Below are 22,610 nucleotides of genomic sequence, written 5' to 3'. Positions count from 1 at the left end.
CGCGTCATGCCGCCGTCTCGTCCCGGCATGACGGGTTACGAGCCACCCGCGTGACGCGTTGCGCGTGGCCTTATATCTTGTCCTTGATACAAATTTTGTGTACATTCTAGTCCTAGTTAATAGTCGGCTATCTTTCTTTCTCTAGCGCGCTGTTCCTTTAGAAGTGGAAGGAAAACAATACATAGCTCTCAAGAAAGAAAGAAAATTATATTAAAAATAAAAAAAGGCAGATAGATTTATTTTTATGCACATACATTGTTAACTGTAACTCCTGCAAAGGCTACGTTCCATGATGGTAACATATACTTGATGAAGAATCTTGCTGCAATATCCAGAGGCGACTAAAGAGTCTTCTTCCAAGATACAATGGCTTGACATATTCATCGATCTTCTGAAAGGTTTTCAACCAGGCCATGATGAAGACGCGAGGGGTTGCAGAGTTTTCTGTCAAACCAAATTCGTATGGATTTAGATGATCAATTAGCTCATGTATCTTCAGCGTATGCAGTTAACGAGAGCCTTCCCTCCAGCTCTTCCAACAAGTCATGGTATTCAGCAAAAGTTTCATGTGCCTTAACATTCCATGCGGTAAAAGCACAATAAGTATAACGAAAGATTAGGTGCTCCAGTTCAGATATGTGAACTAAGACCGCAGTTACCTGTATCGTCCGGCTGTATGCTTGCCACAACTGCAAATTATGCCTAAATAAATCATAGAGAACCTGAAGACAAGGTAAGTGAAATGTGTCAACATGAATCAGAAAACTGGATGCAAGAATGGCATTCCTGTTATTTTAGAACAATGACATACCTCTGAGCGCCTCAATAATGTGGCCAAGACCACGATCCATTCCTTAAATTTGACAGAGCACATATTTGCTAAGAGGAATTCTGCATCCAAACGATTTTGCAGCGTTCCCATATGCAGCTACACGAGAAAGAAACAAGATGATGAATAATACAAGATACCAGATATTTGAATCGTAGCCATTTGTTAATCTGTTCATGCATTTTGCATTTATACATGCATCCACAAGAATCTAACAAACATCAAGCAACTTGCATTAAGAAAAATATTTTGTTGTATTGCACTATCAATTTAATCTAGGCAGCAATCAGCAAGACATCTAACATATACTACCAATTAACAGAGAAAACTGAATAATATCGTGTATCAACCAGAACAAAAAGGAGAATATGCAAGATATTCAGGATAGTCCAGCAGTATTTTAAATTTGCGCCAAGATAGACATTATAAGTTCATAAGAGATAAAAGCATTTAAAAAATCGCAGTCAAGAGTGCTCTATAGAAGGATTACCTTCTGCCCAATCATTTCAAGCCCTGAGGCAAAGTCCTCCAGACGAGCACTTCCATATCTTTCTCGTTGAAGATACTCCTGTAATAGTTCTATCATGTTATATATCTCAAAGATTGATGAGAAGAGCCTCCAGACAAAATCAGAGGAGGAAGCATACCACCAGATCAAACTGTGTGCCTTTGACAAATGCAACAAGTTCTGAAAGCTCTTTTCCAGACATCAAATAGTTGGCATGGCTTTCAAGAATATTTTTAACAGAAGCAATATGTGCACTCGGCTCTTTCGACGAGGGGCTGCCATACGTTAAATGAAAAGAAAGAAGTACATAGGAATCAATATGGCTGATCAAGCCAGACAAGTGGAATAATTATTACAAAACACCTAATTTATTCATTAAAAATGACACTAGTTACCCAGCTTACCTTTTTGCATCATTTGATTGCTTCCTGAAACTGGACGGGAAAAGAAAATATCCTAAGAGTCTTGGAGAATCTCTCTCAGAATCTGTACTAGAGTGTTCATATTCTCTTCCAGACCTAAGTAGAAACCTCACCTAAAAGAAGAGGGTTAAGCATTAGAGAAAATTAGAGGGGAAACAAAGATTCAATCCTTGAGAAATCACACAAGGTAATGCAGACACTTACCAGCTCTCCAGCCAGTTCGTACAAAGACTCGTTAAGTGTAGCCTAAACAATTGATAAGTCGTCATCAGAAATGTATTGAATACACTCAACTACTCAATAGGGAGAAATAAGGAACGCTCTGGTATAGCAACGCAAGGAATGATACACAAGAAATCGCCCAGGAAGTTGAGCAAAGCACGACATATAGCAATATTTAAGTATCTAAAAGGGTTGGAGCACATGTTATTTATTTTGGTACAACTAGATAATATTACTAAGCATTTCCATGTGCTTATTCTTTTGAGTAGATACAGACAAAATATAATCACCTGCAATAAATTCAAAGCACAACATTGACTCACTGCAGGACCTTCAAGCTTAGCAATGACCTGTTAAACAGAAGTGAGGTTTCAATCAGCACAATACAATCATTCTCTGACACCATATCTCAAGGTGAGGGTGATGTGCCAAAAACAACTGCATACAATGCACAGACGTAAAAATGACCATCAATATGCAAAATCCCTTATAGGTGATGCACGACAATGATTTGTGACATACAAATCAGACTGACTATTGGGTGTTAATAAGGAAATTATTCCGGGAATAAACGAATAACTCTGGCCGGGTGACTGGTGACAGCAAACACCACATAAGCAAGCAGATTTATCACATTCCTAACAACATTTAAGACTAAGGGTCTATATAAGAATAAGCAGACTGGAAGCAAGATCTCTATTCTTTAACAAACAAGGGAAAACAAAAATGATGCAATACAATCAGAAAATTAATACGTGCATAAAGCAAACGGAACGTAACTGGAAGGTACTTACAAGTATATAGCATGCTGCAGTGCGGTACCATCTTTGCTGAACACATTCGTCAAACAACCTAAAATGTAAAATACTTCATTCTCAATGACCAAATGTAGGCAGACAAAGTGTTTAATTGGACAAAATTTCTTTAAGAACAATCTAACATCTCTGTACTAGTGTACTTCACAACTTCTAGTACTCTCTAAAGTGATAATTTTACCAGGCTTCAGTAGTTGAAAAGAAATATGACACAGTTAAAATTCCCCTTGCAGACAAGTTTCTGCAAAATTGTAAAGTAAACTCAAGAAAATCGAGTATCATACTCAGTTGATCTGCCAGCAGCAGAAAATAAATTAGCCCAATGACGACCATCAGTCTTGCGTGCTACACTAACAACAACATCGTAATATTCAGGGAAGTTTCTGATCAATTCACAGCTCTTCTTCAGAAGAGAGGGAGTGTTGTTAGCTACAGCAGACTGGTTTTTGCTTGAATACTGTCTGCAGAAAAAGGTAGCATATTTAGAACTGCATATTAATTGAACTAATTTGGTTACAGGGCTTATGCATGCTCAAGCAGCAGTGAACTTCATACAAGTTCTTACAGTTCCTCTTTAGCATGTTTGTATCAGAGGAAATATATTTGCAAGATAGTATAGAGAACGGAAAGAGAAGAAAGCCATGAAAAAACAAATTCAGTTCTGCAAGACTCTTATGTTCTTTTTTGTTAAACCATAAAGGGCAGTGAAGCAAGTCACCAGCAGGTTGGCTGATCTAGATATCTAAAAAACACACGCTTCAAGCAAAATTATATTATGCAGCCCATAAGATGGAACTAATTACCCCTAACTATTATATTCAGGTTACCCCAGAAGTAATTAGAATAAATATCATACTAACGAGATGAAAAAACAAACACACACACACATATATAGAGAAGAGTTAAGATTACAAACCCCTTTAAAACTAGAAACTATGAACCATGAATTCATGGTTGAATATGTATGAATCGTCAGCTAAATGTACGAATTCAAAATTTGAAAATTTTGACACCTATAAGATTCGAACCCATGACCTCAAATTCATGCAACAAGGTGAAGAATCCACCACAGGTCTTCGTGATCTAAGGTCTGAAAATGGTCTGACTTCGTAGTTTATATTCAAAAAGCTGTTTTTATTTCACCGTCCCATATATACATATATAACTATATATAATTTAATCTGTGGGACTAAAAGTATCTGAACTCTTGCCAGGAAAAGAAGCCGAACTAAGATGAGTTCGGAATGGCTTGTATGGACATATATGAATGGACACATCCAGATGAGTTACCTGGAAATTTCAGCATCAAAAACTGTAAATAGAAGCCATTCCAGGCAATGAGAAAAATGTGGCTTCTCTGCTGATAATTGGGCAAGGCGTAGAGCTTCTTCCCTCTTGTCCCTCTGCAGTAATACTCATAATCACAAATTTTTGATATAGAGCTATGTGACATGAAGGAACTACTCCTAAGTTTTCCGGAAAAGAAGTTTTATTCACAAAAATAATAAATCAAACTAAGATCAAGAAGCACAAGTTAAACCACCCTAGGGCCAATACATCAGTGGAAACAAAGGTTATGCCCTTCTGCAACAACATTCTTTAGCATCATCAGTTTGTTGCATGCTAATTTTTTTATTGACTGATGTTGAGCTTGTCTGCTTGTGTTAGTAAAAAAGAATCATGATTGTTCAATAAGATCACAGTTTTGCCTCTGATATTAAAGTGCTACATGCCTACATCAGAAAAGAAGTGGTTCAGAGATTAACAGGCCTATATCTAAATTTCATAAGAAGTGCTATGCCATTATAGAAAATCTCGTGTATTGAGAAGCCAACATTGTTCGCTTATTTACCTGAAGAAGATGTCGTAGTAGACAGTGTAATATGGTTTGAGCTTGAGGAGACGGCTCAAAACATGGGAACTCTGTACATGCTGAAAACGACATTCTCTGGGAAACACCAACTACTACACCAGCATTAGGAAGTAGACCAAGAGGATATACCTCGCGATCAAATTCCAGCTCCGGATCCAACTAGTATAACGTCAAACAACATATTTTAGGTGAGATGCACAAAATGATAATGGAGTACTTTAAGCCTTGCTATAGGAGAAAACTTAACTAAACACCCATGACAACTGAAGAAAATACAATTAAACATGAACAGACTTAACTGATGTACATATCAAAGTGAACTGTCAATAGATGCTAAAAACCTTTATAAATGCATGGTCGTTGAACATGAAGCGTTTAATCGATGGTCCAGCATATATGTGCAGTAAATTAAGTGCCCAGGAAACTACTAGCCAGAATTACCTGTAAAAAGTCTTCCTGTTTAAATGGATCATCACCTAAAGATGGATACCAAACCTGCAGGTGAGCTTCCAGAAAAATTAGTATCAGAAATATCAAGTAGAATGCATAATCTTTGTTAAGAGGCATAATGCCTGCAGAAACCAGTACCTGCATCCCCCGATGGCCATAGTCTAACCAGGAAACTTCCTCAATTAAGTTAGTTTTCTCCCCCAATTGACCACAGGTAACCCAAAATAACTCTACAGAGTGAGTGAGCTCTCTTTCCCGGCCATCATCCAAATCAAGTAGTGAAAGGTCCCCATTAATCCGCAGTATTAAACACCTAAAGGAGCATGCAAGCATTCATCAGGAGAACCTCAAGAAAATAGCTTCAAGAATTAGAAAGATAAGGATAAGTACATACTTAGAAGGCTCATGGGTTGATGATGTATCACTTCTTGACATGTCGTCATGTGGAAGCTGATCAGGAATAAAATGAATAGCAGCAGGATGGCTCTTCGCAGTCATGATTGAAAGTTCTCGTACTGTAGAAAGCTGTTTGTCATTTTATCACTTAAAAATGTATGAAGAATATAATACAGTCACTATATTGTCATTCATAAGAAATCTTAATTCATTTGACACTGACAGAACTATAAAAGTGTTTGTCAGGCAACATATTTTTAACAACTATTCAAGATAATCATTTTGAAGCATTTATTACCTGTAAATCTGGAGAGCTTGAAGGTGACAATTCGCCAGTTATTTTCACATGGTATATATGAACATCAAACGGATGGTAAGTGATGAGCAAATAATCTTGATAAACATCCATGGCCATTGGATTTGTAAGCAATGGCTTCCGGCAAAGTAGTGAACTTTGATCGAGGTGATATCTTGGGTAGAAAAGCAATTCATATCTACAAACACAAACAGTTGTTACAAAACCACATGTCAATAAATGAAAATTTTGGAAAAGTGACATAACAAGTTACACCAGAAGCATGAAAAGAAAAAGATGGAATCTAACTACCAGATAAGTTACAGACCACATAATGCAGTTGATTTTTTTCTTTGATAACAAAATTCTGTATAGAAAATTTTCTCACAAGATATGCTTTCATCAGAACACTAATAAGACTAGCAGCCACAAATCAAAATGCATAAGACACGAGCATATAAAATGCAACGCTCCATAGACCTTTTTAACAACACCAGGGTCGGATAAGTTGATCCATTAGCAGTGTCTAAAACAAGAAACTAGAAACAAATTTTGGGGACTAGTGATTGGGTTTAAACTTTACACAACAAGAATCCTCCAACTCCATGTGAGGTTTTAAATGTAATAGATTTCTCACGTGCTCGAAGATTCCACGTAATTGCAGACCACAACAATTTTTCCCAGCCATAACAATCCCCTGCACTGAATCTGTTGTTCCTGAGTAACGTCTCCAAACACTCTCCACCTCTTTAGTCGAATGTCGTACAAGATTAAACCATGAAGCCCAGCAACAGCCAAATACATTCCATCCTTACTGGCAGCAACATGAAGAATAGGCCAATTTTGCAAAATATAAGATACCTGGCACATCCCATAGTCAATCAGAACTTCTTACAGTAAAGGCAGGGCAGAACCCCAAAAGCAAAAATTAAATAAAGCAGGCAGATAATAATCACAAGTGTGATACATAACTGGAGGATTGAGGTGCAAGATCTTAAGTTCATCGGTATCTTCAGACTGTACAATAAGCAAGCGGTCTTCACCATAAATAACTTGGCGTACATAAGTTGTACCAGAAACACCCCTATTTAGGCAGCATTTTCCAAAAGAAAATGCAATAATTCTCTCTGAAGATCCTTCTTCCATAGCATAAAGCCTATATCCATGTTCATCCCAGTGCATCAGCGATGTGCCTCCCATCATGGGCTCATACTTAAAATCCTGATTTGGCTTCACCACAGGAGAAGATACAGAGCTCAAACCTATCTGGCGGATTGTAGACATCAAACGACAGCCTGAGACAGACCAAACAGTATGTCCCCTTAACTTCCATCCAACTGCGAAAGCAGAATTATCAGGTGTCCAAGCAATACAATTGACAGGGCCAGTATCTTCCACAGAATATCTGTGATGATGAATCCGAAAGAATGCATTCAGTTCATGATGATTACAAGGAGACGAAAATCTAAAACAAATGCATGGAGCAAACTGAACTTGGGAAACAATAGCGAATAAATTGTAGATATACAAATTTAGATTCAGATTCAGCCTAGGCATATCCCAATATTCTATACTTTCAAATAATTGATGAATTTTCTTCTTCGTAATTTATAAATAAAAGAAATTAATCAAAAAGCTATACTCACAAATTACGAAAAATATCCGGTACCCCTTAGTCCCTCATTTGTACTTTTGCCACCATAGCCATATTCAACTACTTACAAATGGCACATGATTCCTTGTTGAAAGAAAAAAATTCTCACCACCAGCCCAAAACAATACCATTAAATTGCTTGTGCATGTACATACAAACTGACCAGTGACATCCCCCCTAAGGGATGGAGAAAGCAAGTTTATTATTTACTCATAAGACTTCTAGGAAAGGAATAGACATGGTGTGCCATCAACATGACTATTGCCACTTCACAAGTTTCTCTGAATTGATAAGGCTTACCCCCAATCATGCAATGACACGGAGCGAATAAGCGATGCAGAATCTGCAAGATCATACAGCTCAACAGCACCTTTTTGAGTCCCAACAGCAAGAATCTGTTGATCTGGAGCCACTGATGCGCATACAGCTTCCCCTGAAGCAAATCGCTTTTCAACTATAACCGATTCAGCATGTTTTAGACCCCTCTTGCTCACAGAACATTGAATTAGATCCCCATCAGAAAACAGCACAAAAAGTAACCGCAAAGTAATGGAAAATTCAAGATGGACAATTCCAGAAGTCTGAGATACGACATGGTTCGTGTGGTTGGGACCATCATCCATTTGACCTCCGCTGGCAACTGTACCATTGCTATAGTGATTGGATAACTTATTCAGATCATTTCCATCATTCGGCAACATATCGAGGAAAAAGGCACCACAGAACTGTACAAAGATCAAGAAAGCTGTTTACATTCCTCGATCCATCCAACTAAGGTTGGTAGGAGTAAAACTTTTTCAAAGAAGGGAACAAGCAGGGGTATTTATACTGCCACCAATATTGTTAAATACTTCTACTATCCAATGTAACATATACAATCAAGGACATAGCTGAATAGTTTTTTTTTTTTTTAAAGGTTCCCAAGCCAAAATTTACATACCTCACCCTTCCAAGATATTGTATACAGTGATCCATCAGATAGTCCAATCAGCATGTGTTTGTTGTCACAAGCAAAGTTGCTCCTGTAATCCAAAGATAAAGGCTCAATATCATTCTACCATTCTAGATTAAGAACTATGCCAAACTGAGAGATACTCCAAGACAATCAAAATCATATTGAGCTCAGAAGTCAACATGGCTAAGTGGTTCCTGTGATTATGCCTTCAGTAGTTAAGCTGGCATGCTTCACTATTTAACACAATAAAACCTTTTTACTTATCCTATTAAATGCCATGCCCACTTAGCATGTAACTAACATAAATTTTATTATAAACCTCTATCAGTAGGTGTAGGTCATTTAATTAGAGAATATAAAAGCATAAAGTTCCTCTAAATTTATATATGCAAATTTCTCATCCCAAACTCAGTGCTAGATGAAATGATTTGAAAATAAGTAATATCCTTTCAGAAGAAAATAATTATACAGATGGTTAAGGAGACTACCTAACTAAATGCATAGTTAAAGCCAAATGAAATGAGGCAGTAAAAAGTGGAGTAGTTGGTTAGAGGCATTATTGCTTGAACAATGTCAACACCAAAAGGCCATCCAAAAGATACTTAAAATGCAGGAAATGAAGCCATCGACTCAGTAGAATAAGACAGGATGCTTGCTTACACTGTCAAATTCTTGTTTGCAAAAGGGACTTGTTCATTGAGAACTAAGGAAATGTTTGAGAGAAATAAACCAGTTGGTTGCTTGCCACCAATGTATATTTTTGTTTCTGCCCTTTGAACCTTAAAAATGTGAAGATGAAAGGACGATGTCTACAAAACAGCGGCAGAACCAGATAATTTATAGCCAGAAACAAGATTAACCATGTAATGAATTACATTCATGATACAAGTAACTTAGTAGAAGCAAACTATAGATTTCACATTTTAAATATATCTTCCCATAAATAAAGTTGGTACCACATAATATTTAGCGGATGGCAAAGAACAAGCACATAGCCACATACATATATGATTTAGTTTGACGATACCCCTTTGAACCACATTTTACTTCGGCTACATACTCGTAAGTTTCATTTACAATAACTATCGATTTTGTTCTCTCGGTCTAGCAAACATGATATTACTGACGCAAAAAAAATGTAGCGGTAATTGACACAGTTCTTTGCTACAATAACTACCAGTCATGACATAAAGTAGCTACTCCTCCAGTTTCAACATAAAATAACTAGTGTAATGCAGCTACAATAACTACCAGTCTCAACATAAAATAGCTAGTGTAATTTAGCGATAGAGTACTAGCTACTCCTCCATTATAATTTACTTTCCTACGCTATTTCCGAACAACTCATCATTCAAAACAAGACGATGAGTTTGTAAAGTAAACTCTAAAAATGCAATTGAATGTTGCATGGCAGCCAATTTATGCGAGAGCTAATATGCCGCATTACAATTTACACAGTTCGGATTGAATAAGCATACAGTGTATCAGTTCAGAACTGGACAATGTGTCACGTAAAAGTAAATGTCACGTGAATGGTTGCACTTCACTCAGTAATTCAATACTTACAAGAACAGCAATGAGCTTAGTGTCGGGGCTCCAAATTGCCCGCAAATTCTCCCCCTCTCTTTGAATAGAATCCACATCTCTCTTATACTTCCCCAACCTCACTCTGTGCTGTAAAACAGAATCGCAAAAACTATAACATGCAAAAAACCTGATCTGATTCGGCACAGAAAACGCGAAATTCACAATTCCACCAATAAATTAGCAATGTCAATGAGCAGAGGTACCCGAGAAGACGACCAGAGCTCGATGTGAGTCGGCGCCACAACAAGGAGCAAGCTATTGACGACTTTAAGATACACGATCTGCTGTGTGGAAGGACAGTTGGGCAATTCGAGAGGGATGACCTGCGGCCATCCATATGCCATATACATCTTCGAGAATTCGCGCGCGGATAGCGAGAGAATGATGTTCAGAGCGAGGAATTCATGGGGTATAGAGAGAGAAAGCTAGGGGTCTGAAACAGGAATTGGATCGGAAGATTTGGAGGGTGTGATGCAAACCATTTCTTAGGTAGAAGGAGATCTGAGAGTTTCAAAGAGTGCCGGTCCCGAACTAAAGTTATTTTTGCACTCTGCCCCTCGAATTTCTGTATATTCTGTATCTGTAAAAATAAGTTTTAATGTTTTATGATAGCTTACTCTTTTACTCCATAACTGTCCTACTTTTCAATTTTATACCATACTTTTTTATGAAATCTATAGCTTCACTATGATTTCTTAATTTCAATATATACACTTTCAATTGATTTTTGTTTCATTTTCTCTCTAACTAGTATTCTCTTTTTGATTTATTATCGTCTCTCCGACTTATAAACTTAATAATATTAAACACTTTTTAGAACTTAATTTCAATATATACACTTTCTATGAGTTTTAAGTTAATAAATTCTTTGAAATAAGCTTTTCAAACACCACCTTTGTTACTTACTACTACGATTTATGAGTGGCCTTTGTTGTGTTTCACAATAAAGCCCAAATAAAATTTCAAATTTAATGTCATTTGTTACTATGAGATACCCTGATACATGTATTCGCAAATTGAGGAAGAAAGAGTTTATATTGGAAGATATATATGATCTCTAGAAGTGGGATCTAATAGTAGAAGGTCATAGACGAATGAGGTGTTATGTTTGTAAATTTATACGTTATGATTAAATTTGTTATGTTTGATTCATGAGATTAAATCTCACGAATCTTAGATGGATAGTCATGTCATAATTAGTCATAATCAACCCCCTCCTACTAAATAATTTCACAACTTAATCTTATATTATATCTTGCTACGAGGAATGATATGCTTCATATCTTATGTAAGCTTTTTTATGTGAGCACTACTCTCGTTTGACGCACGTTTAGCGTGTTTGTTTCGATTAATATATTTAGTTTGTTTCTTATACATTAAAAATATTATTGTAATTTTAATTTTATAAAAACCAAAGTTCGATTTGCCCGTTTTCTCAATTTATGCTAAATATAGAAAAAACGGTCAAATCGAACTTTGATTTTTATGAATTTTGTGAAATTAACATTTTCAATAACATTTTTTAATGTATTAGAATTAAACTAAATATATAAATCGAAATGAACAACGTTAAACGTGCGTTAAACAAGAATGGTGCTCACATAAAGAGAAATGTGTCACATGTAATGCGTATAAGGCCTCAATTTATAAAATGTTACTTCCTCCGTCCCACTTTAAGTGAGACGTATTCTTTTTTTGTCGTCCCATTATAAGTGATACATTTTATTTTATGGCAAAAAAAACACTCAATCTATCTTTTACTTTATCATCTCTTCTATTTTTTCTCTTTTCATTTAACCATTAAATGCCACTACCTAAAAACCTGGGCCCAAACGAAATGGGTTACATCTAATAGGACGACGGGAGAAATGTGTCACATGTAATATGACGAAAGGAGTAGTATGCATTTAGAAAGAATATGGACAAAACATTCACTTTTAAATACGAAGAGCAAGGAAACGAAAGGTACTCCATTCGTCCCCAAAGAATATATGCTTTGGATTCCGCACGGGTTTTTATGCAAAATTAGTAAAGTAAGAGAGAGATAAAGAGAAAAAATAATTAAAGTATTGTTAATGGATAACGGTTTCACGTCATTAGAGATAAAAGAATTAAAAAGTGCATATTCTCGTCGGACGGACTAAAAATGACGAGTGCATATTTTTGTGGACGGAGAGAGTACAAGGGAAAATTTTAAAGCATCATTGATGATAAAATGGCGACCAAGGCCTGGCTACATAGTTTGGAATTGACGGTCATCCATCTCTGAAGCTACATTGTTGACCGTTACCCTATCGTCTTCCATTACAAATCTTAACCTTTACTTGTCCATATCAACGTTTCGAGCGGTTAGGATTTTGCAATGAAAATGCGAAAATAATAGGTGTGCAAACAATGCAATTTTATTTCATGTGTCAAGTCAATTAGTTCGGATCCAGGCTGGGGCTGGGGCCGAGGACCACACTTACTATAACTCTATAAGCGTGCTTGGATCGTAATATAGCATGATCTACGTGTGCACAAACGATAGTAGTTACTCCATCCGTCCCGGAATAAGAGTCATATTTAGTTATGGCACGAGTTTTAAAAAATGTAAAGAAAAGTTTGTTGAATAAGTTAGTGGAATATGTGTCCTACTTATATATAAAGTATTGATTTTATAACAAAATGTGAGTAAATTAGTTAGTTGAATGTGAGACATACTTATCATTTATGATAAAAATAAAATAAGACTCTTATTGTGGTATAGACCAAAATAACAAAACAAAACTCTTACGGTGGTCTGGAGAGAGAATATATATTAAACTGAAATCTACGAAAATTGGGTCCACATCGTACCCAAGCCCATTGCTCTGCATCGTTCGAAAGCCCGGGTAAATTGAAAATGATTTGCCAATTTTTTATACTAAAATCAAGGAAAAGTAACGAAGAATATTTTTATTTGGTAAAACGTCACTGGTCACTAGAAGCGCGTGCCTCACGCGCCGCCACTGCAGTTGAATCTATAAGAAAATCTAGGGAAGACTCTGAGAAATGAAGAATAAAAGTCTTCAAATATTTGTCATCAAATTTTTATATTGATAAATATAATCATATCCCTAATAAAACGTTTGGAGATAGATAATCGTGAATTTCCACATAAAACATCTACTTTCAAAGTACAGCAGACATACTTCATGAACACATTTACCAAGAATTGTTCCACCTCTGAATCTAGAATCTTAATTATTTGGAGAGAGGGAGAAAGAAGGAAATACAGAGATGGGAAAGTGGATTCTTGGTCAATTTTATATCTTTATGATATTTTTGCTATGTGTTTATGTGTGTGATTCGCAAGAACAATCGTTGAATACATACACTATTTCCACCTTTTCATACGCTAGAACTGTGCTCAGACCTTATGACTGGCGCTACATTAGAGGTAATAATTTTACTCCATTAATGTATCTGCTGTTTCAAAGCTACGATTTTTCTACTGTGTGCAAAGGTTGGGAGGTATTGAATTACTTTTTTTTTTCTTGTGGGATTCAGGTTTGATTTATTATCTTGAGGTTTTGGGGTTTTTTGTGAAGAATTCTGAGCTGGATTTGAGGGTTGTCTTAGTCTTGACTCTTGAGAGTTCCCAATCAATGTAATGAATCAAGATTGAATTTTGAATTGATAACTTTAATTGATATCTTCTACTTATTGGAGTTTTTGATGAATGTGAATTCTCTACAGTTGTTTGTAATCTGAATGTCTTGATGATTTGATTGATAGTATCTTGTTCAATTAAGGTAGTTGATTTGGATTGTGGCGAATCCGGAAAATAACATAGTTTCCAACAACCCCTATATGAATTCATAGGAAGTAGTATACCATTTCTAGTTTGTTAGTTTAGTTCATACCTTCCTACTTTCCAGCTGAATTGAAAATGCAAGTGAGGAATATATATATTGTAAAATTAAGAACCCTTATGCTTTTTAGGAATAAATTTCTGAGATTTTAGATAATGTGATGATCTAGAATCTTGTGCTTTCTTGTCTCATTGCAGTTGAATTGCCACCATGGTTCTCGACAATGTCTCTAGCCTTGGAGTCGGACACGGACGTTGTAAGTCTCTGTGAAGATTGCCTGATTACTAAACATACAATTAGTTTATTTTTGATAGATTGTGGATTTTGCTTTTCACTTGACCTGTTGCATTTGAGGTAAAAATATACAGCTCAAATGAACTCAGTTCACTCATAGAACGTCATGTGTAGGATCTTCGTGGCATAAACAACGGGAGCTCTGTGCCAATGATATGCTTTCGAGAAGGGAGCCCTCCTATACCTGATGTCTACAACACTTCTTTAACGGGTTTAGGTAAGAATTTTGCAGTGGCTGAAACAATCATTGCAGATAAATAGATTGCGCAACTGTTTCTTTCCATGTCTCCTTTAACTAAGTGATAATGGAAAGATTTGTTATTGCAGTGTCGGAGTACATATCTAATGGTTCTTTTGTTGCGTCGCGTAGTCTTCAAAATTCTGAGAAGTGCTACCCGATGCAGAAGAATATACGGCTGAGAGTGACAAATGAACAGGTTTTGTTCAATGGTTTTCGATAGTGATGAGTTAGGGGTTAGAGTCATTTGAAATTTCTTGCGGCATGAATTATTTTTCTATACAGATTACTCCAGGTACGTGGTTTTTTGGACTATTCAATGGCATTGGACCTGTGAGGACACAGTCGAAAATGGTACAGTTCACTAACAGCATAATTGTAGACAGTTATGATAATTTGTTTATTGAAATTTCTTGAAGCCTTGAAATTGGATATTTTTTACTCCATTGTTTACGGTTGCAGATTAATCGAGGCTCGGGATACTCTTTTAGTGGGAACATTACCGTGGAAGGCTGCACGACCCCAACAATGTGGGGCCAATTCTGCAACCAAACCGTTAATGTGCTTTCATGTAGCGAGAGCTATAATTTAACCGCAACTGGTCTGGAAAATGGATCATTTAAAGGTATGAATAATAATGCCGTTGCCTGCAGAAATGCCAATGGGATTGTTTGTCACGAAGAAGGGCCGGATATCTACTCATTAGACGTTATGGGCATGGTTAAAGAGATATCCATTGCAGTCACAAATCTGACACTCAACGGGACAAACCCTTCAAACATGGCAGGAAACTTTTCCTTGATGTGTTATGCCAGACACGGCGCAGTACCACTCAAATCAGTTTATGATTTTTCCATTGACATAAGTAAGGCTTCTTTGGTTATCAATTTCCCAAAAGCAGGTCGTTGGTATATTACTGTTCAGGCAGTCGATAACTCCAATACAAGTGAGATGGGTCAGGGGCATAGCTTTAAAACATGCTATTTGTTAGTATGGCAAGTGAACCGTTGCCCTCTGGAGAGAGGTGGATTAAATTGCACATTTGAGACTCACAATCTTCAGGTAATCATTTTGATTTTTTGTACAGTTATCTGCTATTGCATATGATGATGAACGAGTAATATGACGAGAAATGAGGAGAGGATGACATTCTTTTATAGGAAAAACCGTGTGCACATCCGAATATATGGTGAATCCACCCCATTAGGGTTAATTAACCATAATTATGATTTAGCTGAGGCAGATGCACCAGATTGTACGTCTTTATACAAACATACTCACATTATATATATACTCCATTTGTTTTTTCTTGTAGCTCTAGGGAGTGATTTATACTGGCTTTGCAAACTATGAGTAGAGATGTTCTCTCGACTTTTATGATCATTCGCCAATTTGTGAACTTATTGCTAAGGGTTTTAATGCAGACAGTTGTTAGGAAAGATTCATCTGTGCCTTTTGAGTCGAACTACATTCCGAGAACTCAAGAGCCTTCAAACGAATTTCCTCTAGAGCCATTTCTAAGCAACTACTCGACTGGAGGAAATGATGATGGAGTGTGGACCTATTTCCTCCTCGACGTCCCTTATGGTGCAACTGGTGGAAACATCCACATCCATCTGAGTGCTGACTCGAAGATCAAATACGAGCTCTATGCAAGATATGGAGGGCTGCCGTCTCTCAGTAATTGGGATTACTTTTACACAAACAGCACAAGCAACAGCAACGGGTCCATGTTCTTCAAGCTGTATGACTCGAGTGAGGAGACAATTAGCTTCTATATGTTGTACGCTAGAGGAGGAACTTGGAGCCTTGGGTTGAGACAACTAAATCCGGCTGATTCAAGTGGTAAAACCGACATCTCTTTATCGCTCGAGAGGTGCCCACAGAAATGCTCTTCTCATGGGTCGTGTCAGTCCAGTCTAGATACATCTCGACTTTTGTTGTACAGGTTTGCATGTCGTTCATATACATTTATTGACGTGACATTTAAATTAGCTCGGATAAGTCATACCCTGTCGTGTTCCACATTTGCAGTTACTGTGTTTGTGATAGGAACCACGGAGGTTTTGACTGCAGTGTCGAACTTGTGTCTCATCGAGGTAGGTTTGTTTCATTCTCTAGAGCTGAATCCTCGCAAGTTTTTTTCCAAGCTTAAAACACTGGGTCTTTATTTTTTTCTTCTTCCATTTCTCAATCTTGAAAAGCTTATGCTTTGAATTTAGTTCTTTTGTTCAACTGAAAAATGTTGGAACTTCTTATGTAGGACACATTAAACAATCGATTTTCCTTATAGCATCAAATGCTGCAGCAATACTTCCTGCCTATTGGGCCCTCCGTAATAAGGTATGAAGATCTACAATTATCGAGCAGACATGTGCAATTCATTGCATTTTACGCATATCCTTTTATATCAAATAGTTCCTTTTTTTCAAGGCATTTGCAGAATGGGTGCTTTACACGTCGAGTGGAATCTCTAGTGCGTTGTATCATTCATGTGATGTCGGCACATGGTGTGTACTGTCTTTTCGTGTCTTGCAGGTATAGATTCTGACAGCCTTTGGTTTCTCTTGAGGAATTTTTCTTTTCCAAAAGCTAATTCTTGATTCTATGCTTCCAGTTTCTTGACTTCTGGCTTTCTTTCATGGCTGTCGTGAGTACTTTCGTATACTTAGCTTCCATTAGCGAAGTTTCAAAGAGGACGATCCACACTATTATTGCAATTGTGACAGCTCTCTTGGCTGAAACTGGACCAACAAGGTATTTGTGTAATACAAGATGCTCTCATCTTACAATGCCATCGGAGTTGATCACTGTAGGTTTTTGCAGGTCTAAGAACATCGGTTATGTTATAGGCCTAGGAACTCTCGGTCTTCTAGTCGGGTGGGCTCTCGAGTTCTTTGCTCGTAGACGGACATTTTCGCTCTCCCCAGATTTCCATTTAAATCTTCTTGCTAGGTAGGTGAGCCATATAGTGATATCCTCCCTTGGAAACACGTCGCCCTCTGATCCGGTTTGATGTTGCATCTCGTGTTACATATTCCTATCTTCGCCTCAGTAACACTAACTAGCTTAATCTCTTGATTAATTCAGATGGGAAATCATCAAAGAATGGTTTCGTAGCGTGATCAAGACGCTCATAAAACGCTTTCGCTGGGGATTCGTCATAGCAGGATTTGCTGCATTGGCAATGGCTGCAGTCAGCTGGAAAATGGAGAGCACTCAAAGCTACTGGATTTGGCACAGGTATGTTCCCTCCCTCTCTCTCTTTCTTCCCTCTCTCACTCTCTCATGTATGGAGCAAAATCATGTGCAGTTTGTGGCACATATCTATATACTCGTCTTCCTTCCTCTTCCTCTGCTCGAAAGCAAATACGACGACGTGTGAGAGAGATGGACCGTTGGATGGCAACTACGAGCTAACTAGACAAAATTCATTCAACAGAGATGAACAAAGGATTGAAAGATAGACACACTGTCTTTATATTTATTCTCCTTTGCACCATAGGTTAGATATTTAGGCAACACTGCTGTATTTATATCTTATATTCAACATATATAGTTAGCTATTTTTTGTAATATTTGAAGAGAATGGTTCAATATAAGAATCTTTACTCAAACAGAGTTACTTATTTGTCTATCCTTTTTTGGAGATGTTTTTTTAAATATTTTAATTTGCTAAAAAATATGAGAAATTAAGACGTGTATGTATCTTTTGTTATTGAAGAAAAATAGAAATGAATGAAGAAAAAGTATATGTAGTTCAAAATTTTGCAATATTTTTTTCTGCTCTCTCTCTACAGAATTACCTATGTATATATAGACAAGCCAAATACAAACTAAAAAAAACAAGCAAACCACCTTAAAATCTCCAAACTTGCTGTATGATATATTGATATGAATGTACAATCACCATTTGACTACCCTGTGACAGTGGCTTCTTCCTCGGCATCTCCTCAACACTCGAAAACAGCAACGTATGCTTGAAAAATGGATTCAGCTAAGCATGACATGCTGCAGCCTGCACTCTGATTTACTCGTGGGTCCCATCCGAAAACATCTCCTTGTAGTCCTTCCTGATGCCCCAAAGAGCTTCCGCGCATTTCCTCATACTTGGCCTGTTCTTCCGGTGGGGAGCCAAACACTGCAATGCCAACTCGAAAATCTTCTCGAGGGCAAAGGTATTTGCAGGAGACCTCACAACCCTCGGATCCAAAGCCATAATTCCATCACCATTTGCAAACTTCTTCACTGCCTGCAATTTGACATACTCATTTCAAAACACATAACACACTTTCCTCTCTCTCTCTCAAATGCAAATCATAGGAGATGAGTGAAGAATGTGTACCCATCTGGCAGTGAGGCGCTCCTTGACTTCTCGCTTAGGCTCAATGGGGCGTCTTCCTGTAATGAGTTCAACCAGCAAGACGCCAAATGAGTACACATCACTCTTCTCCGTGAGTTGGTAAGTTTTGAGATATTCCGGATCCAAGTAGCCAGCAGTGCCTTTGACTTGAGTGGAAACATGCGTAGCTCCCATCTCACTATCAGCTGCCAGCCGTGCAAAACCAAAGTCGGCCACTTTTGCTCGTAGATTCTCAGTGAGGAGAATGTTGGAGGACTTGATATCTCTGTGTATGATAGGATGGTCTGCAACACACAGATATACAGATATATGGAAACTAAACTTCTTCAAATCAAACATATAAAAATGAACTAATGACAAACCTGTATACATATGTAGATAAGTGACAGCATGCGCCACATCAATCGCAACATCTAACCGTGCAGCAAAATCAAGAATGTTGCCTTTCACACCTGCAAGATCAACGACACGTTCAAAAAGGCGAAGGATTTAAGCAACCAGCCAAATGCAAGAGAACACGGGGTGAAAGAACTCACAGTCCAAGTGCTCTCTAAGAGTTCCATTTGCAACATACTCGACCACAAGAATCCTCTCATCTTCATGCACCAAATAACCATAGCATCTCACTAGATTCTGATGTTCCACCTTTGCAAGAGTCCTAACCTCACTTTGAAACTCAGCCCCTAAGTGTTTATCATACGCAATCTGCAATCACACAAATCTTATACTATAAACTAACAATACAATAGCAACATCCTAGTAAAATCATGTGTTTTTCATAACTTGAGCAAGAAAATATCATTCTGACCTTCTTTGCTCGTTTAATGGCAACTATCGTCCCATCTTCAAGATGACCTTTGTAGACCGTTCCAAATCCTCCTTGTCCAATCTTTAAGGTGGGCGAGAAGTTTTTGGTCGCCTTGAGGATTTCTTGAATGGTGAACTTCATACTCCCCGGTTCTCTCCGGTGAGTTGAACTGTTGGTGCTCCCATATATCGATTGATTTGAATTACGCCTCTGCCTGCTTCCGGAACTTGACGCTTCAGACAGATCAACAGAATGATCAACTACGTATCTATTTTTATTCAGCCAATTAAAGAATTACACAACAAAAATTTACCACAATATTACTAATGCTTTTTTTGTACCCTTGAGTCCTTGACACACAAAAAAGTAAAGTAATTGACAATCTTGTCATCAGTTTAGGCCACATTCTCTATATTAAAATTAGTTAGTGAATACTTATGTAAACATTGTCACATTGTAATTACTTCTCCAATAATCATCCTGGGAGAAAACATATCTGGTGGAAATGGACATTAACATTTTCATAGATTTTCACACAACCAATACTACCTGAGTATTTTTTTCATCCAAACAAAATTTTCTAGTACTATATATTTGTAAATTTACAAAAAACTAGAAATTAATCCGAATTTACGAAAGATTAAAACTTTCTCCAGCCAAGATCTCAGAAATCCTAATTTTTTATGCTCGTGCAAATCAAATTTATTCACACACGTGTGTGTATGCAGTCATTAGTGATCATGAAAATGGATCTTCAAAAAAAAGGGCCAAAATTGAAAACAAACTAAAAAAGCGATAATTTTAACGTACCAGAAGAATCATTGAACGTGTTGGTGGAGTTGTTGCTATCCGGCTCCGGGGGAGTGAAGCAAGCGACAAGCGCATCCGCGATGGAGCGAGCGGCAGCGGTGAACGGGTTCCTGGTATCGACGGCGGCGGCGGCGGTGGCTGATCTCCGAGAAGTGGTGGTGGAGGCTGAGGAGAAGGTGGACGTGCTTGCCGAGTGAGACAAGTTGACCGGCGTGCCGCCATCGGAGCCCGAGCGCCGGCCTCCGAAGAGAGGACTCCTCATGGCTAGCGATGCTCCTACGTCTCACCTGTTTTTTTCAAGTGGTAGAGAGAGAGATGGCGCGCACCACCGGCATTGGTAGCTTTGCAATAAATTGCAAGTTGTGAGTGACGATGACTTGACTTTTCTTCATAGAGTCTTTTTCTTGTATTTTAATGTATGTGGGGGAATAATTTCTTAACTCAACAATGCTAATACTAGAATTGTTTAATTTAGACTCCGAAATTTTTTTATCATATATGTAACGAACATCCTTTAGCAGAATCAGATTAATCTTGCTTGATCAGTGCGAGTATTTTTAATTAAGTAGTAATGATGGATTTTTAAAAAAAATATGAATATGTATATGTTATGAGCGAAAAAAGGAAACTCAAATTTTTTGTTCGAGATGTCATTTTAATTTCAATTTTACTGTATGTGTACTGTTTCCAACAGTTTTCGAATTTACCTATACAGATGGCTTAATTATTTTATTTAGATGTAATACGAGAGGAGGTGTCAAAATTCAAACCTAACAATCCATTGTTTTCCATGCTCATAATATTCTATTTGGCAAGTCCAACTACATAACACGTATTAACGTATAGGTTGATGTAGAAAGTATAATGATCGAGAAATTATAAATTTGAAATTTATTAGTTTATTTTTTCTGTTAAATAATTGTATGCATCTACTAGCAAACGATGTTTGTTAACTCCTAAATAAAATAGATAAGATGTCACTTTATGCGGTAAACATAAAGTGTAACTTACCTTTGGGGGTACTTCTGGTCGGTCACAATAGGTCATTATAACCCTTGATTAACGTAACTTTGGCAATAATTATAGTTAGTTACGTTGCCGAAAACTATTTCATTAGTAAACTCAGGTCATATTTGCCAATATAACAATTGCCTCACAAAATCTAGAAGTCCAATACAGCATAAATGTCAAAGTCTAATTTCGTGATTTAAAATTTATTCTCTGATAAAAGTTCTACAAGGGCATTCGCTCAGGAAAACAGAAATTGATGCAGCTCTTCATTACATTTTAGAGTGAACTACAGAAATGGGTTCCTGGACTATGTGTTTATCTCGCTCATAGTCCTTGGACTTTAAAAATATCGTCAGACATCCCTGGACTAAGGATTTATCTCGAAAATGGTATTTTTTCACTGTTTTCGGTCGAAAATACCCTTTGGGGGTTTGGCCAATTTAGTCTTTTTACACTTTTAACATTTTAAATCTTATATTATTTCAGTTATGTACTAAATCTGATATTATTTCAAAATTATCATTCTTCTTCCCTTTTGTCATCCTTCACTTTGTTTCTTTATTTCAATATTAGATTTAATTTTATAAAATTAAATTTTAAATTTTGATTTTTAAATATCAATAAAAATTTTTAATTAAAACTATTAATTCATGGACACTATAAATATTGATTAAAACTATTAATTTTTGTTATTTAATATAATATTCAACTGAATTGAATAAGTACAGAAAAATAATATTAATCATGATGGAAAAATAAGAGCTATTCTATTTAGCCTTCGTTCGGTTGTTATAATTGCTTGTGATTGAATATTATGAAGTTGACTAAAAATTTTACATAGGAGTATTTTTGTTGAAATTTTCTAGTAAATTTTGATTGTTTCCAAATTAATAAACGGAAATTTCATATAGTAAATTTCTAGGAGTATTAGTCTTACATTAGATGCATATTTATTTCAGAATAAATCATATTATATGATCTATTTATGATTAAAGCTATTTAATATTGATTAAAACTAAGGTGTTGTCATACCTTATTGATTTAATATTAGACACTATCAAATATTGATTATGAATATTAATTTTTGTTATTTAATAATTTTTATAATTAAAAAATTTATTGATATTTAAAAATTGAAATTTAAAATTTAATTTTGTAAAATTAAATCTAATATTGAAATAAAGAAACAACGTGAAGGATGACAAAAGGGAAGAAGAATGATAATTTTGAAATAATATCATATT

General features: G+C 36.6%; 3 protein-coding genes across 5 annotated transcripts; 1 reads left to right on the top strand and 2 right to left on the bottom strand.

Annotated features, from left to right (window-relative positions):
* Positions 1-182: 182 nt before the first annotated feature.
* Positions 183-10,559, bottom strand: LOC121751293 (guanine nucleotide exchange factor subunit RIC1-like). Of its 3 annotated transcripts, XM_042146011.1 has the most exons (23): positions 10,210-10,559; positions 9,986-10,093; positions 9,080-9,228; positions 8,405-8,486; positions 7,765-8,189; positions 6,783-7,215; positions 6,448-6,671; positions 5,814-6,009; positions 5,514-5,644; positions 5,258-5,432; positions 5,111-5,164; positions 4,649-4,828; positions 4,087-4,199; positions 3,081-3,257; positions 2,776-2,833; positions 2,272-2,331; positions 1,964-2,005; positions 1,742-1,872; positions 1,477-1,612; positions 1,320-1,397; positions 812-928; positions 660-722; positions 183-572 (listed from the first exon to the last, which is right to left on the bottom strand). In XM_042146011.1, exons 1-23 carry the CDS (start codon positions 10,354-10,356, stop codon positions 486-488), a joined length of 3,366 nt encoding a protein of 1,121 aa, XP_042001945.1. In that variant the 5' UTR covers positions 10,357-10,559; the 3' UTR covers positions 183-485. The 3 variants fall into 3 exon arrangements, with proteins under 3 accessions (XP_042001945.1, XP_042001952.1, XP_042001958.1); XM_042146018.1 differs by lacking the exon at positions 3,081-3,257; XM_042146024.1 differs by lacking the exon at positions 9,080-9,228 and having other exon boundaries at positions 10,210-10,348.
* Positions 10,560-13,085: 2,526 nt separating this feature from the next.
* Positions 13,086-17,991, top strand: LOC121751274. Its single transcript, XM_042145992.1, has 14 exons — positions 13,086-13,427; positions 14,040-14,098; positions 14,251-14,353; positions 14,464-14,573; positions 14,660-14,728; positions 14,837-15,436; positions 15,799-16,322; positions 16,409-16,473; positions 16,638-16,717; positions 16,808-16,912; positions 16,992-17,131; positions 17,201-17,329; positions 17,465-17,617; positions 17,688-17,991. The coding sequence occupies exons 1-14, from the start codon at positions 13,268-13,270 to the stop codon at positions 17,839-17,841; spliced, it is 2,451 nt and encodes an 816-aa protein (XP_042001926.1). The 5' UTR covers positions 13,086-13,267; the 3' UTR covers positions 17,842-17,991.
* A 118-nt stretch (positions 17,992-18,109) lies between these two features.
* Positions 18,110-20,733, bottom strand: LOC121751282 (calmodulin-binding receptor-like cytoplasmic kinase 2). The gene is made up of 6 exons (XM_042146001.1): positions 20,356-20,733; positions 19,546-19,778; positions 19,274-19,442; positions 19,100-19,189; positions 18,720-19,021; positions 18,110-18,626 (listed from the first exon to the last, which is right to left on the bottom strand). The coding sequence occupies exons 1-6, from the start codon at positions 20,615-20,617 to the stop codon at positions 18,405-18,407; spliced, it is 1,278 nt and encodes a 425-aa protein (XP_042001935.1). The 5' UTR covers positions 20,618-20,733; the 3' UTR covers positions 18,110-18,404.
* Between the last annotated feature and the right edge of the window lie 1,877 nt (positions 20,734-22,610).

This window comes from Salvia splendens, chromosome 1 (assembly GCF_004379255.2).
Source record: "Salvia splendens isolate huo1 chromosome 1, SspV2, whole genome shotgun sequence".
Classification (NCBI taxonomy): domain Eukaryota; kingdom Viridiplantae; phylum Streptophyta; class Magnoliopsida; order Lamiales; family Lamiaceae; genus Salvia; species Salvia splendens.
The sequence above is the reverse complement of the archived record's forward strand: the minus strand, read 5'-3'. Positions and strand labels throughout refer to the sequence as shown.

Excerpts from the sequence above, each read along its gene's own strand:
- LOC121751293 (XM_042146011.1), bottom strand. The coding sequence starts at position 10,356 with ATGTATATGGCATATGGATGGCCGCAGGTCATCCCTCTCGAATTGCCC. Across the intron at positions 5,645-5,813 it reads CAAGCTCTCCAGATTTACAG|CTTTCTACAGTACGAGAACT; the intron begins GTAATAAATGCT and ends AATGACAAACAG. Across the intron at positions 929-1,319 it reads TTGAAATGATTGGGCAGAAG|CTGCATATGGGAACGCTGCA; the intron begins GTAATCCTTCTA and ends TTTCTCGTGTAG.
- LOC121751274 (XM_042145992.1), top strand. The coding sequence starts at position 13,268 with ATGGGAAAGTGGATTCTTGGTCAATTTTATATCTTTATGATATTTTTG. Across the intron at positions 16,913-16,991 it reads TGTCTTTTCGTGTCTTGCAG|TTTCTTGACTTCTGGCTTTC; the intron begins GTATAGATTCTG and ends CTATGCTTCCAG. Across the intron at positions 17,132-17,200 it reads GCTGAAACTGGACCAACAAG|GTCTAAGAACATCGGTTATG; the intron begins GTATTTGTGTAA and ends AGGTTTTTGCAG.
- LOC121751282 (XM_042146001.1), bottom strand. The coding sequence starts at position 20,617 with ATGAGGAGTCCTCTCTTCGGAGGCCGGCGCTCGGGCTCCGATGGCGGC. Across the intron at positions 19,190-19,273 it reads TCTTAGAGAGCACTTGGACT|GTGTGAAAGGCAACATTCTT; the intron begins GTGAGTTCTTTC and ends TTGATCTTGCAG. Across the intron at positions 18,627-18,719 it reads AGCGCCTCACTGCCAGATGG|GCAGTGAAGAAGTTTGCAAA; the intron begins GTACACATTCTT and ends GTCAAATTGCAG.